The sequence below is a fragment of the Stegastes partitus genome, unplaced genomic scaffold, assembly GCF_000690725.1.
Source record: "Stegastes partitus isolate 25-593 unplaced genomic scaffold, Stegastes_partitus-1.0.2 Scaffold749, whole genome shotgun sequence".
In the NCBI taxonomy this organism is placed as follows: domain Eukaryota; kingdom Metazoa; phylum Chordata; class Actinopteri; family Pomacentridae; genus Stegastes; species Stegastes partitus.
In genome coordinates, this window is record NW_007578480.1 from 304781 (window position 1) to 320634 (window position 15854).

The 15854-nt window shown below is 37.2% G+C and overlaps 1 protein-coding gene across 3 annotated transcripts; it reads left to right on the top strand.

Annotated features, from left to right (window-relative positions):
- Positions 1 to 1181: 1181 nt before the first annotated feature.
- On the top strand, positions 1182 to 15639 carry tmem268 (transmembrane protein 268). 3 transcript variants are annotated; one of them, XM_008291552.1, is made up of 9 exons: positions 1182 to 1350; positions 6140 to 6269; positions 8299 to 8393; positions 8528 to 8635; positions 10502 to 10654; positions 10784 to 10894; positions 12286 to 12375; positions 12615 to 12833; positions 14486 to 15639. In XM_008291552.1, exons 2-9 carry the CDS (start codon positions 6143 to 6145, stop codon positions 14651 to 14653), a joined length of 1071 nt encoding a protein of 356 aa, XP_008289774.1. In that variant the 5' UTR covers positions 1182 to 1350; positions 6140 to 6142; the 3' UTR covers positions 14654 to 15639. The 3 variants fall into 3 exon arrangements, with proteins under 3 accessions (XP_008289774.1, XP_008289775.1, XP_008289776.1); XM_008291553.1 differs by having other exon boundaries at positions 1182 to 1346; XM_008291554.1 differs by lacking the exons at positions 1182 to 1350; positions 6140 to 6269 and adding an exon at positions 6270 to 6286.
- The last annotated feature ends 215 nt before the right edge of the window (positions 15640 to 15854 follow it).

A 15854-nucleotide genomic window follows, 5' to 3' on the forward strand; every position in this document is an offset into this window, starting at 1 on the left:
TCGCGGGGGGCTGGAGCCTATCCCAGCTGACTTAGGGCGAAGGCAGGGGACAACCTGGACAGGTCGCCAGTCTATCACAGGGCTACACTTAGAGACAGACAACCAAGCACACTCACACCTACGGACAATTTAGAATCACCAATTAACCTTAAAATGTTTTTGAACTGTGTGGGAGGAAGCCAGAGAACCCGGAGAGAACCCACGCTGCACAAGGAGAACATGCAAACTCCACGCAGAAAGATACCAGATCTCTTCTTGCTGCACGGCAACAGTGCTAACCACTGAGCCACCTTGCAGCCCGTAAATCTCTTCCATTTATTTATGTTTTTATTTTAAAAAAATAAATAAAAAATCTAGTGTAGTTTCTTCTTTTGCAACACCTGACTGCAAAATTGCACAGTTTTTACTGTGTTACATTAGCAAAAAAAGAAACCAACAAAATTATATTACAATAGGTGCCACTATTTGGAAGAAAAACTATGTGTAATAAGGTTGAAAAAGATGATAAATCTTTTTTTAACAATTCAGTATCTAGTAAAATTGCAGGCAAAAAGTATGAACTCATACATTTACTGTAAATAAACACGCAAATAAACAGTGTAAATAGTCTCAGTATCAAACATCTGTATTTTTATAGACAGTAATTTACTTTTTTACAATGTGGGACCATCTAATAATACCGTTTTACTGAATTCAAATCAGCTTAAAAAAAAAAAAAAAAAAAACATTTTTATGAATATTTCCTGCTATTTTCACAGTTTTTGAACATTCCACTGACTTTTTTTAATTTATATGATTTATTTTTTGTGTATTTTCTCTGGTACCTTTGCTGCCAGATTTTCACTGTTTATTTTTGGGATTTGTATTTTTTGCAGTATGGACACTAATGTGGGCATAAATGAGTGTGTATAATTGTGCGTCCTTGAACTTCACAAGTTAATATTTAACAGTTCCAGTAAAGCTGCAACATGATTCTCATGAAAACAAACTGACTCCTCCCCACTAACCCCCCACCCCCTAAAAAAAACAAAACGGTCACATCATATCAAAATAAACTTTCCTTCAAAAAAAGAAATAGGTGAACCAGCACTCCTGACCTTCATCTGTTGTGCTGTGTGTGATGAACTGAGGGACCACAAACCACATTCCTGCAGTCATGAGGCCAAGCTGATCTGAGTCACACGCTAAGAGGAGGAAACGGAGAGAAGCTGCGCCACACTGTTGTGTGAAAGGAACATACGCCACATTCTGCTGTAAGACTCTGCTGCTTTCAAGGACTACAATAAGAAAAACAAGGGAGTACAATCATGTCAGCTCTGTTGATATGATGGACTATCATCTGAAGAGTAGGTAGGATGCATTCATTCCTGTAAAAACTGCAGTTTTGTATCATTCATGTTGCTTTCAAGGTTGCAGTGGCTCCCATGTGTTGTCACAGAAAAACAAAGCTTTTTGAATTAACCTTTGCACAAAAAGAAATGTGACTGAACTCTTACTTCCAATGGGAACGATTTATGGAACAGTTTTGGAGATGTATCACTGTCTTCAGTTCACTTTAAAGCTCAACAAACCGTTCTGCTCAAAAAAACCAAAAAGGAGCAGTGTGCACCACCGGACATGAAAAGATGCAGTTTTAAGATAACAGACTGTGAGCTGGGTTTTTACTGATAAACTCCTGAGGGTGCAGCTTGTGCAACGACACAACCTTCTGCTTCTGTGAACTATACTGTGTTCTTTTTTGTTCCTCTTCAGTAGGTAATCTGATAGATTGTTTAGTACTAACAAGCAAGGAAATGAAAGAAAAATAAAGTCAGGGAGGAGGTCTGCCCCTTAAAGACAGAGCAGGCACAGAAGGTAGACTGAGAGGAAGTGAACTAACAACTCAAGTTGAGTTTTCACACTTCATTGTTGAAAATGTGTCTTTGTCAGTAGCCAAGAGATGGAAATAGACCTAGAGAGAGCTGGTTTTGTCTGTAAGTAGTTTTATCTTCTTATTTTATTTGACAGACATTAGGCTGTTGAGAGGATCAGAAATGTGCTGAAGAGTGTCATGACTATTATACTCTTATCCTCTATTAACAGACAGCCACTCTGCCGTGATAAAGCATTTTTGTACATTTTGCAGAGGAGGCAATACAGATACACGTCCAAAGGCTCATAAAAATGTAAATTCTCAAAAGTCTATTACTCTGAACTTAATCTTTCCATTAGGAGAGCACAGCTGCCTTTGAGCAGATGCAGCATCACTGTGACTCTGCCGTAAAAGCCCAGAAAGCAGAAGTGACCCGTTTCCCTGCAGCTTTTCAGACTTGTTGCATTTCAAGTTAACAGTGAACTTGTGTATCAGTGATAGAGCCTGTGGCTTACCCGAAGGGCCTTTTGAAAAGAAACTACGCTCTACTTGAAAGTTCTTCATCTTGAAGCGTGACAGGTCTGTAAGGTCAATAGTTTCCAACTTTTTCAATCCGATTAACTCCACAGCCCTGTCTGATATGCTTTCTGATGAATAGACTATAAAAATGAATAATTTGTTGTGACAATTGAATTAGACATAATTACATTTCACATACTTAAACTGTTAGTGTGTAGATTGTTTTGATCCAGTCTGCATTCATACTGTTACTTTGAGTGACAGAAGCTGGAGGTTTCAACTATTTATGCATTACTAGACATAACTGAACAGTTTATCCACCACTTTTACCTATTTTTGTTCTTTATTCAGCTAAATATATCACCTGCTTATAAATATTTGTGCTGGTTAACCTTTTAAACCGTTTAATACTTTCAGCTGACCATTTGAATAACTAGGTCAACTACCTTCAGTTTGCTATTTCAGCTCTTCTAGAAAATATCAAACTGAGTTGGCCAAAGTGTTGTACATGTTTGATTACAAGACAGTTATACAACTTAACTTACCAGTTCAACTCTATTTCTTTTTGCTAACTAAAATACACACACATATGTGTGTGGATTTTAGTATATATATATATATATATATATATATATGCAAACTATTAGGCTACTCTTAATTCATTATTTTTAACAGTTCTAGCTAACACATCAACTGTTTATCCATTCCCTTCAATGCTAGCTAACCATTTCAAACCTTTATTACCTAGTTAACTACTGTTTATTCACTACATAACTACTATTCTTAATTATTCTAGAATTATTCTGTTTTTTGTTTATTACTCTTAGCTGTCACGGTTTTGACAAACATAGGCTCAGGTGCAGACAAAAGACCACCAAGCAGTGAATACTATGAAACAATTTTTTTTTTTACAAATAATGAAACAATACAAAGTGACGAACTAAGGTCCCCTAATGGACCGGCAAACTAACTACTGCAACAAATACTTGCTACTTGAAATATCACAAAACATCCTCTCAAGGACGACAAACAATACATACGAATTTAATCCAAAAAAAAAAAAAAACAACTTACCGCAATGAATACTAACCTATAAATAACTACTGGTTCAGTAGGCGAGAGATAAGGTATGACTACAGTACAGAGAACTAGAGTGGGGGAGCCGGAGGAGACGGAGGTGGACCAGATGACTTCAGCGGAGGGACACAGAGGATATGGAGAGCTGGAGCCAGTTGAGTCCAACATTGAGGAGGGAATAAATGGTGGATCTCAGAAAGCAGCGAGCGTGGCAAAAACTAGAGCACAGGAGAGTTGAGTTAGAAGCAGAATCAAAACAACGAGCAAAGTATAAGAACAAGCACAAACTAACTTGGGTTTTACTACGATCCGGCGTCAACTTGTGGCTTGCTGGCGTCTTAAGTACTGCATGCAGGTCTGAAAGTGAATGGCAAGCCACGCCTCGCTGCAGCTGGAGCAATCGGCTGATTGATACAGAACACCTGGTCCCTTGTCCCTCTGGCTTGTTGCACAGAAAACAACAATTGCTCCACTCGGTGGAGCCAAAGGCGGAGGGCATGTCATTTAGCTAATACTTTCACATAACTATACCAGCTGTTTATCCATCATCTTTAATGTTAGCTAACATAACACAACTTACCATTTCAACTCTTTATTTCTTTTAGCTTATCAAATTGTACACTAATTTTAGTAAACTACTACCGAGTTTATTATTAACAGTTTCAGCTAATTAATCAACTGTTTATCCACTACTTTCAATGCTAGCTAGTCATTTGGTGGAACCCCCAGCAGCAGACCAGACACAGCCCCCAGTGTGGAGGACCACCCTAAGGAAACACTGAAGTTAAAAACAAAAAAAATGTAATGAATAAAAGGCCCTATGTAAGATAAAATAAAAATTAAGAGTGAAATATATAAGATAAAAATAAACACTAACAATGTAAAAAGAATTTATAAGGTCAATTAAAAGCCTGATTTAAAAAGGTGCGTCTTTAACCGTCGTTTAAAAATATCGACAGTCTCTGCAGTCCTGAGGCTCTCTGGCAGGCTGTTCCACGGGTGGGGGCCGTAGTGGTTAAGTGCTGCCTCACTGTGGGTTCTAGTTCTCACTACTTGAATGGATAAAAGGTCACTGCTGGAGGACCTCAGGATCTGCGAGGGTTGATATGGTAAAAGCAGGTCAGATAAATAAGAGGGCACAAGGCTGTTGAGACATTTAAAAACTAGTAAAAAGAACTTTAAAATCGATCCTGAAGCGGACGGGGAGCCAATGCAGCTACTTTAAAAACAGGTGTAATGTGGGCCCACCCTCTGGTCCTCCTCAGCACGCAAGCGGCTGAGTTTTGCAGTAATTGGAGATTTACAATGCACATAATCTAAGCAGGAGAAAATCATGCATTAGCACCTCCGTGCTGGCCTGAGAGAGAAACGGGCAGACTCTGGCTATGTTCTCAAGATGATAAAAGCCTATTTTCACAATATTTTTAATATGGGAGATACAATTCAGCTCAGAGTCAAAAATCACGCCCAGGTTTTTTTCCTCTTTTTTAAAATTTTTTTTTAAAACAGATTGTGATGGTTTAAAATCTTGTAGATTTGCCAAAAGTTTCTCTCTCTAGCCTTCAGGACCTATAACTAAAACTTCAGTTTTGTCCTGGTTGCACTTAAAAAGGGTGTCTATTGGCCTTGTGTCATCAGAAGACACGGCAACATACAGCTGTGCGTCATCGGCGTAGCTATGGAAACTGATGCTGTCCCCAAGAGGAAGCATATGAAAGATTAAAAAGAATGGGACCTAATATTGAGCCTGGGGGAACCTCACACCTAATTTTAGGTTTTTTTTTTTTCCCTTTCACTATCACCTTTTATTTTTTTTTGCTATTTCAGTTATTTGTTACTCTTTGCTATAGGTATATCTATTTACATCAACTGTTTATTCATTAGTTTTTGCTTTTTAACACTAGCTCATATTCTTAGCTAATACTTTTGGCTAACTATGCCGTTTATCCACGACTTTCAGGTAACTCTTACCCTTAATTGATTAGTTTTTGCTTTTAACACTAAAACTCTTAGCTAATACTTTCAGCTAACTATGCTAACTGTTTATCCATTACCTTTAACGCTGGTCAACCATTTCAGTATTCTATTTGTGACTTGTAGCTCCTTCAGCTGTAATAATTATTGTTTTAAAAACTACCAGTTTTAGTTTGAGCTAATTTTTCAAATTTATTAATGACTAACACTAGACCTACATTAAAATAGCTTCATTCCAGCAGCAACTTCTCTGCACACTCAACAGTTATAGCTGCTATAACAATAATAATTTCCCAGCTAAATTTATTTCCTAAATACCCTCAGAGGAACTGCACAACTACTCCCCGGACGATCCTGTCATTGTGTTGGGAGAACAATAAATGTGTTCCTTTATTTTATTGTGCCAACTCGGATGTTCTGCCTCACATAGTTAATTTAGATTCTTACCCAACAACTTTGCTCCTCCAACAATCAGATGTGTTTTCTTCCTGTATTAGATTGATGTTTACACTTTAGGCCATGACCTCTAACACATCAGTTTCTCTTCATGCTTTCAAATGTAGTTGCAAAATAATGCATGACTATCACATGAATGATAGGAACATGGAATTGCAGTTTTATGATACCAGGAACGATCAAAAGTACTTACAGTCCACTTCAGACTTTAAGACAGGAGCTGTTTGTCATTGTTGGTGACTAGTATCATTTCTCCTTTAGGACATGGTGAACTCTGAGATAATGGAGGACAGGAATGGAGTTTGCCAGGTAGTGGAGGAGAGTGAGGTGGATGTTCAGACTGGAATGACTCAGCCACAGACCAGCAGCAGCAAACTGAACTGGTCCAATGGTAACTGCTTGTATTTGGTAAATTATACTGGTAAAAAGTGTGAAAAGTCTCCCAGAGTGACCTTTATATAAAAGTTACTAAAAGGCAGTATATATGGGTCTGTGGGGTTCAGTTTGTTGTATACAGTTGATATCTTGTATTTTTGTCTCATTATTTACACATTTGTTGGCCACTTTGCATTCTGTTAAACCATCGCCTCAGTCATTAAATCCAGTGGCCAAAAAAAGAAGCAGAGTTAAAGTCTTATTAAAGAGACCATGGCCAACAGAATCTTTATGCTGTTTGTGTCTAAACCTGACCAATTTTAGCAAAAAGATTGTCATATTGTCCGTTGACATCATTCGCAAGCTGTTATCTGATATCTAATAAATGAACCAATTGCCACGATGGGGTAATTAGGGAACCCAGGTGCAGACACACATGAAGCAGGCAGGTGAGGTATACAAAGATTTTTTAAACAAGGATAAAAAATGAATTTAAAGTGAGGTGCAGAAACTAAACTGGAGGAGGGGGGGAAGAGAGACACAGAACAGGAAAACCAAACTACGAGGGGGGGCAAAACTAGAAAAACCTAAAAAACTTTAGACAAGGAACAGAGGAGAAAAAACCTAACGAATTCTAAAATACAAAACAAAGCTACTCAAACTAACGGGGATACTCACAGACGAGGACAAAACCAAGGGGCAAACAGGCTCAGGGAATCCAGGCTGGAACCAGTGGAGAAAGCTGGTTGGGGGAAATATAGGCTGGAGACAGAGCAGGGACTGGCAGGAGGAATGGCTATGGTCTGGCAGCTTGTGGTGGAAAGAACAGTCTTTATAGGAACTGTGGTGATTGTGAGCAGGTGGGTCCGGAGTTGCAGCTGTGGCTGACTGTCCTTGACTGTGTGCTGAGATGCATAGGGGCAGAAAGGGAGAGAGGGACAGAGAGCGAGAGACAGACAGAAAGAGAGGAGGGAGAAGAGAGGGAGAAAAAGAGGGAGACAGGCAAGGGCTGGAGCTGAGGCCGCGGGGTCATGACAGTAATTAGTCAATTTAACATTTATCCAACTGATATACAGTAATAGATTAGATAATGTTGCTTCCTTTAGACTTAAACTTTCACCATAAATAAATACATTTTTTATGTGATTTATTTTGCCTTAAATTAAAGCATTACTTATGTTTACCAGTTAAAATGGCAATCTTACTAAATCTACCTGTCTACCTGAGGTTATGCTGTACCAGTATTTCTACAGCACCATTACCATGTGCTGTCATAATGTCATGTTTGCATGTTCCAGATATGAGAAACACTCGTGCAGAGTTGTGTATGAAAGGCAGGTAATCTAACCACTAAACACACCATTTTATTTTCAGTGAAGCAGCTTTGAGGTTAAAAAAAAAAAGTGATTTTGTTCACACTGTTAGATATCATTTTTGTTCTGTGTGGGCTTCAACTGTGTGCCATTTACATTATTACTGAGAGCACATTATCCCAAAAGTCTAAGCTGACATTAATTTGACATTTTCAAACTCCACAAGAATGTAACCATCTGAACCTCGAAATGTGCCAGCAGGTGTGAAAAAATTGTTATTTTTGAAAAAAATACACCATATATTAGCCAGAAACTAAAGATAGAAAGAATTGGACTGTCAGACAGTCCTGTGATGTACCCTTCTGTCAGGAATTTTTTTTTTAGCAAAATCCCTTTATTCAGCATCTCATTCAAACATTTGCCAAAGATTAACCATTTGCTCTGAAAAAAAGAAAAGAAAAACTGTGCTCCTTGGTGCAACGATGAAACTATTAGTGACTCAGCTGTGACTCAGCTGTGACCAGCAATCAGGCGACAAAAGTTAAGGGACTTTTTGGTTTAACTGCAGGCAGTGTTTAGCAAACTATTTACAGAACGTAGAGTCGCCTGTTGTTGCATGCTGTAGTGTTGGTATTTATTTTCAGTTGCCCTTGCTGTCTTGTCACTCTTCCATTTTCAGCCTTCATACAATGATATTTCTGTCATTGATTCCTCTCTTTGTTTTTCTCTTAGGCCAGTGTGTTGTGTCGATGCCGAGCTGTTCGTCATTAAACCCCAGCTTTGATTTGTCTCTGTGTCGCGCCAAACTGGAGCGAGATGGCTTTCAGGTTAACACACTGACCAAAGCATTGAGTGGCAACACAAAACTCAAATATCTGTATCACTGAATTACACATTCCTCTGTGTGTACATGCAGTCCAGGTTGTTAATTAATTTGTTTCATGTTGTTTTATTCTGTTAGATTCCAGTAGGAGACATGGAGGCTCTGCTGAAATCTGCTCTGGATGTCCCTTCAGTGAGGAGATACATGGTTTTCAACTCAGCCCTCTTTCATTTTGTCCTGGCACCGGTATGATCATCCATTATCCAGTATTATATCCTGCTCATTTATACATTTTTCAGTTTAGATGTTTTTAAGAGTCAAAATCAATACAGAAGAGATATCAAGACAGTAACTATTTCAATACAACTCAGTAGTGTCTTCCATCAAACTTCTGTTCCTCAAACTCAACACATTTGTAATAAAAGCTTTGGCAGAGCTAATTTTAGAAGAAGTTATGATATTTTCACTGTCTCAGTACACCTCATGATCAGTCAAATGATCTTGATGTGTAAAATCAGAGGAATACCCCTTTAAGACTGCTGATACTATAAGAGTGAAATTACTTAGATTCCAGGATTCAAGGATGGCATCAGTAATCAAATAGTACCTCACAGACAAAGCAAGACGGATATTGTGACTGTGAATCTCAAGAAACTGTGGAGTGTTTCGACTTTTGCACATTTGTCTATAAAAAAATATATTTCATTCATCTGTAAGCTGGGAGTTACAGCCTGCAGAACTGTGGGAAGTTGTCCATCACCTGACCTATTGCAGAAACATTTTAGATGATTGTAGGCCAATTTTTAACATAAACCGTCCCTTGAAGAAATAATGTATTGTTTTATTTTGTGACCCAAAAATAAATGAGTACGGGCAGAATTGAAATTCTGCTGCTGTATTTTGCTTGGCATTGGCTCGTTTCTTAAACTAAGCTACATTATCTTTTGAAAGTCTCAGAATTCAAACGGCATAAATCATTTTAGGATACCAACTCTAAACCATCAATAGCTCCTTACTTTGTCATAGGAGTGCGTACACGCCAAAAAATGGTTGTTTCTTACCTTTTCTGCTGTCTTTAGGGGAAGAATATGTTGCATACTGACTTAAAAGTCCAATCAATACCCAATGAAAGCATCGGGTTGTTGAATAAATCTATTTTTTGCAAGTATGCAGGAATCAATTTGACACTTAAAACAAACAAAATACTTCCAAGCTTGTAGTCTTTTACCTTGAAATATCACCCAAGGTCAAATATTACATCCCCAGTGCAAAGCCTATATATGGTTTCCGATACAAACAATGGGTCCCTCTTGCACCGATTTTAAGTTACAGTGCAGTCAAAATGGTTTCTTGTCTTCACCAAATACCATAAATCTACCTTCCAACCTTTTGAAGGTAAACAGCATTTTTGAAAAAAATGACCTTTGACCTCTAGCTGAGCTATTTTAGCACTGATTGACCCCCAAATTTAATAATTCTGAGGAGAGGCCATTCCTAGCTTGCCTGTAAAATATCAACATGTTAGACCTTAGCATTCGTGCTAGAGAGTGTTCACAGACACACAGATGGGACCATTTACTCTATAGTTGCTGCTGGTCATGGGCAACTCCAACAACTGATTTATTGTTAAGAGTTATGTCAGACAAACAAACACACAATTTACTCTCATTGTGTGTCCGCACATGTTATACACACATTATCTCCTAACAACAAACCATTCAGAAACATGAAAAGTCTTTATTTAAATTCATTTATACAAATATATATTTCACCTACAAAGCTACATCAGTCTCAGAGCTTAACATGTGCTGTCAGACATCATTTCATCTTGTTGGAGGGACTGTAGGAGCGAGTTGGCTTAAATCATGGAAGCAGGGGGAGACAAGCCACTCTGAAGGTAACTGATTCACATAATAAATGTTGAATCTGTACACAAGCAAAAATGCAAAGTGGTTTGGCAAATAGGTGTTTTATTTCTTTTTGAGGGAACAGCAGCCTGTGAGGAAGTCTTGGAGTCTCTACTGGTTTCTTGTTAAACTTACAGATTAACTCAGAAGACAGAACGTGCTAATTAGTGAGCGTTAATTGTTTTGTCTCCTCTGCTGCCACCAGATGCTGTACATGGTTGTGTGGTGTGCCGTGTTCTCCACCCTCCACCTCTACATTGCAGTCAGTGATTACTGGGTCCTCTGTCTGTGCGTCAGCCTCATCTCCATCCTCCTTACCACCACCATCATCTTCATCCTTCATCACAGTAACAAGGAGGTCAGTCAGAGCTGCTGCCATGTTCATGTTAGTGAACTTACATTTTAAATTTAGAGGAGGATTTCTTTGGATTTTTAATGCAGTGTATGAGACACCCCTGAAGCAACTTTCAAACTGTTTGTGTGTCAGATCAACATGAATTTAGACGTCCGGTTGATCCAGGTGAATGAGAGGATGGTGAAACACAAGCTGTTGGTGGGTGTTGCTGACTGGGTGCAGAACTGCACCGGAAACATGCAGGTTGGTCCCGTGAAGTCAGCTCAGACTGTGAGAATAAATGTGCTATTCACTTCTTTATAACAACACATATCCACCCTCTAAGAAAGTAACTCAGAGGACCTATTTCCTTCACTTGATTAAATGCATGGTTGCAAGAAAAAGACTAATTTACCGATTTAGATAAACCGTGTAAGATTGTTTAGGTTATGATAATAATGTTGCATCAACTTAATACTGTGTGTAATTTACAGTGAAATTTCAGTGTTGATTTAAAGCTAAATGTTGAGGTAACTCAATTAGCATGATAACTTTTCTTCACCAGGAGTTTAGTGTTTCAAGTCTCCTCCTATCTCTTTAACATTTTGTAATTGCCAACTTAAGAATTTATGTTCATAATTATGGTCATTTTGTTGCTAATACTTAAAAAATAATTTTAAATGATGTGGACATACTAGTTGGAACAGATTGTTTTAATGAGTAATTAACTTTAAAACTTGCATTTATGCTACCACCACAAGGTAAATTTGAATTAAAATTAGATTTGAATGTGGAGGAAAAAAGCTAACTTCTTTAACTCAATTTAGTTTATTAGTTGAAGATAACATCATTAGAAGCTGTCACAACTCAAAAAAGACTAAAAACGGTAAACTTGTGTTTTTGGGTTTTTTTTTTTGTAGGATGCATGTCTGTTGCCTTTGCATACTGTTTAGACTGATCATCTTTTGGTGCTGCTGTTCCTAACATGTTGCTTCGTTTCTTTTTGATTGTTTTATTTTAAATTTAATTTAAATTACTTTTTACAAAATTATTATTATTATGATTTGAACTGCTGGTTGGACAAAACAAACATTCTGGCTCTGAATAATTCTTCTTTTTCTGTTTTTGTTTTTACAATTTATGAACAACACTAACATAATTTCTTAGACAAGCCAAACACTTTAGAAAACAGAAAATAATTGGGAAATTAATCTAAATACCCATTAGTTGCAGTTTAAAGTAAAAATGAGAATTAATTAAAATCTAACAATTTAATATGGAAAAACACAACAGAGTACTTCTATTTTTAGTGTTTTAAATGCATTTTTATTCACAGGTCTGACATTTAAGAGGGTAACGAAGCTTATTTCATCATCAGCGGTTTTAACTATCAGAAATGTGAGCAATACAAACACAAATTAAAGTCGATTATTAAAAATGAGCTTAAGGGGTTAGTGATGAAAGAAAAGGATAAGAGAAGCTGAATGTTTAGAAAGCTGCAGAGAGATGAAGGAGTAATAATACCACATGTTTTGTACCGGTGTGCTTCTCAACATGTTGCAGTAAAGTGGTCAATTAAAATGTTATTGTGGTAAAACCTGAGATGTGAGTGGTAATTTATTAGCTGCTGTATCCTCCTCTGTGTGTCCCTGCAGCTGTACTTTGTGTACTGGGACATGTCTCGTTGTTTGAGGGCGCTGACTGAAACTTTAGAGGACCACAGCTTTGTCACGACCGACGCCCAGGTGAGAGAGTCGACTACATCTGTCGCTCTGTTTGTTCTCCTGCTGTTTCATCGATTTTCTCCATGGCTCCCATGTTTGTCCTCTCGCAAAATCAATAGAAACATAATTCCAAGCCCTGCTAAAAAAGATATGTATTTGTGGAGTTTGGACAAACAGAAATGTAGTCTTTGAAGGACGTCATCACGTCTCATGCATGGCTTCCTATCAAGCAGCTAAAATCGATGTCACACTTTCATCAGAGCAAACTGAAGAGCAAAATGTCTCATCTTGTCCTGGTGGCCGAAGTCCCGACCGTCGACCCTGAGGCCGGAGGGTCGGATGTGGAGCAGAGATGTGATGAACAGAGGCCTCTGCTGGGGAACGAGGACACCGGCTGCAGTACTTCATCCAGCCAGCGGGGGGGCACTAGAGTCACCTCCAGCTTCAGCCTTGTCCCTGAGGCTTCTTTACCTGCTCAGGTGAGACGCGTGACAGTTTGTGACAGATCAAACTAACCAAATCACACATCTCTTTGCACATTTAAAGTTGTTTACACCAGGTATTGTTTACATTTCTGAGTTTCAGGTGAATAATTTGCACATTCCTGCTATGTGTGAATAGTTTTGTTCTACTCTTGCTTCTTATTTGACTTGAAACACTTACTGTCTGCTGATTTGTTCTTTGGGAATCCTTGTGAAAAGCAGTAAAAAAAAAAAAAAGAGCGAAAACAACTCTTAATTATTTATTAAAGCAGAACATATGAAGTGTGTCTTGATGAGTGAATCTTATTTTCAGCTGAAAAGGACTGAGCTCATAAACAAGAAGAGTTACAAGATGGTATAAATTTCTGCGCAGTTTTTTGCATGTACACAGCATACACTGGAATCCAAAAGATTACGTTTGTGTTATAATTTCTACTAGAATAATGCAATAGAAAGAAGACTAACTGTGCATCATCACTTTCATCAACAGGTTACTTTAATCACAATCATGTAGCATGAGTGGGGGGAAACACAGAGTCGAATTAAAGGTCACATTAGGTGGTGATAAATTTATCATGACTTGCAACACTTGCTGTCTTTTTAAAACCTTCATCCTTTCAAAAAAAAAAAAATCTCTACTTGTCAGCGTTTACTGTTATGCACTAAAACACCAAGTGAAACTGCTTTTATATTAAAACCTACTTAGCAATAAAACTGATTCTGATACGAGTATACCAACAATACTGGTGAAGAGAAATTCACACAGATGTATTGATATTGGACTAAATTGAAATGAAATTAATTTATCTTTAAGTTAAAAATCCTCAAAAACATACAATAAACAAAACCAGAAGCCAAAACTAATAAAAGAAAAAAAAAGCAGATGTATTACAGTTTATTCATATCAGACCTTACTTTTCCTCAATTAAAGTTTAAAAAAAAAAAGGTTGTTTGTTGTTACGCACAATAAATTAATTGTACTTTGTAAATTATGTACAGTTTTGACCCGTTTTTTTTTTTTTTTTTTTTTTTTTTTTTAAGTAAAAAAAAAAAAAAAAAAGGTTGTTTGTTATTACGCACAATAAATTAATTGTACTTTGTAAATTATGTACAGTTTTGGCCCGTTTTTTTGGGGTTTGTTTGTCTGTTTTTTTTAGTCAACAAGTAAGTTTAAATTTTTTGTTTAATTTTCACTTGATGTTATCCATATATGTATCATATAAGTAAACATCTGTAAAACAACTGGTTAATAATGTATTTGCTAATATCCAGTCCTTAATATACTTTCCCCCCTAAATATTAGAAAGCATCTGTAAAATAATTGTTTCATGTTGCTGAATTTGCTGATTTAAATAAAGAAAAGAACAAGTCAAACATTGTGAAAGAACAAACTACCAAATATAAAAATACAAAATTTTGATTTGTGCATTCTTCAAAGTTTTGGCCTATTTGTGATGGTTAAAAGAAAAATATTAGGTTTTTCTGTGATTTTACAAGTTACTATCTGTAATATAACAAAACAGGGAAAATCTGTACAATAACAGGAAATTGTTTTTCAAAAAATACAATTAAAAACGGTTACTAAAGTTTTTTTATTTTTTATTTTTTTACAATGTACTACCAGTGTTTCTTTGTACCTTTCTTTGCAGGCTAAAGCCTACCAACTCCTGATGACCTACAGCGCAGCGTACGTGAAGCTGCTGGTGTCTGACAGGCTTCCAGGACCATCGAACCACCCTCTCCGACCTTGCAGGAACCACTGCAGCACCGCCACCCTCTGCCTCTGCCAGTACATCAAAAAGAAGATCCTTCAATAGCAGAGTCGACCTGTGGCAGATCAGGAACCGGTGGGCTACACGTGTTTGACTTTTGAAGGCTTTTGAGCAGACAAACTGACACGTGGAAGCCTTTATCTCTGCAGATTAAGTACATGTTGATTTAATGAAAGACTCATTTGGAGCTTCACACTCTTGATTTCTTTGCCTTTGCCTTTCCAGCCTGTGGGCTGCTGTAGCTTTGTGTTTGCACCACCTGGATGTTTGCTCATTTGCACACTGCCAAACGCTCAAAACACGTCTGTCCAGCTGCTGTGAAACAATATTTGTACTCTTGTATACACAGCAATCATAGCAATAGTTACTGCTCACTGCTGTTTAACTTATTTGTACAAATGACACGGATAGATTTTTGTAATTTGCAGTAGATTCAACAGTAAATGTGTTGAATTGAAGACGGTACATTTGCACAGTTTTTTTTTTTCTTTGCTTGACTTTAAATTCAATGCTTTTTTACGATTTTGTTCCACTACATACCAGAGGGAAATATAGTACTGTAGTATTTGACAGCTGTAATGTTTCAGATCAATATTTCACTATACATAAAAGCACATATGATTTACTTATCAAACCAAATGTATTATTAAAGATATCCCACTGAAAATTCTGCCGCTGTATTTCGAATGATATTTACATATTTCTGATTCACATTACACATCGTTTGAAGGCACAAAGCTCCACAGTTCAGACAGCATTTTAAGACATCAGAGCCACAGCAGCAGCAGCAGCAGCAGCACTAGCTTCTCACTGTGTAATAAGAGAATGTACTTAATGTTTTCACTATGAAAGAGTCCAACAAGCAAAATACTTACTAAGTTTTTAGTCCTTTTTTTGGGGGGGGTAAAAAAAATAAATAAATAAAAAATGTTAAGATGTTAAAAATACAAAAAATCTATCTTTTGTCCATGCTCTCTGGAACATTTGTCTGTACATTCCACAACAGAGAGCAAATAAATTTTATAATTCAACATTTAGATGAAGTGTGGTTTGTTGGGTTAAAGTTAAAACTTGAAATGTAATCACAGTGTAATGTTTTGATGACCTATCCATCGACCCCCATGTGTGGACTTCCTTGTTCTTCCTGCATTAATCCAGCTGCAGTTACTATCAGACGACTTTGTTTCTTAACATTGTTGTTGTTTTGATGTGCTTTATGAGGCGATTGATGCTATTGTTCTTGGAG

What these genes read in the sequence shown, in the direction of transcription:
- tmem268 (XM_008291552.1), top strand. Translation starts at nt 6,143, where the DNA reads ATGGTGAACTCTGAGATAATGGAGGACAGGAATGGAGTTTGCCAGGTA. An exon ending in ACTGCACCGGAAACATGCAG is followed by an intron (nt 10,895 to 12,285) that starts GTTGGTCCCGTG and finishes GTGTCCCTGCAG; the next exon opens with CTGTACTTTGTGTACTGGGA. An exon ending in TTGTCACGACCGACGCCCAG is followed by an intron (nt 12,376 to 12,614) that starts GTGAGAGAGTCG and finishes CACTTTCATCAG; the next exon opens with AGCAAACTGAAGAGCAAAAT.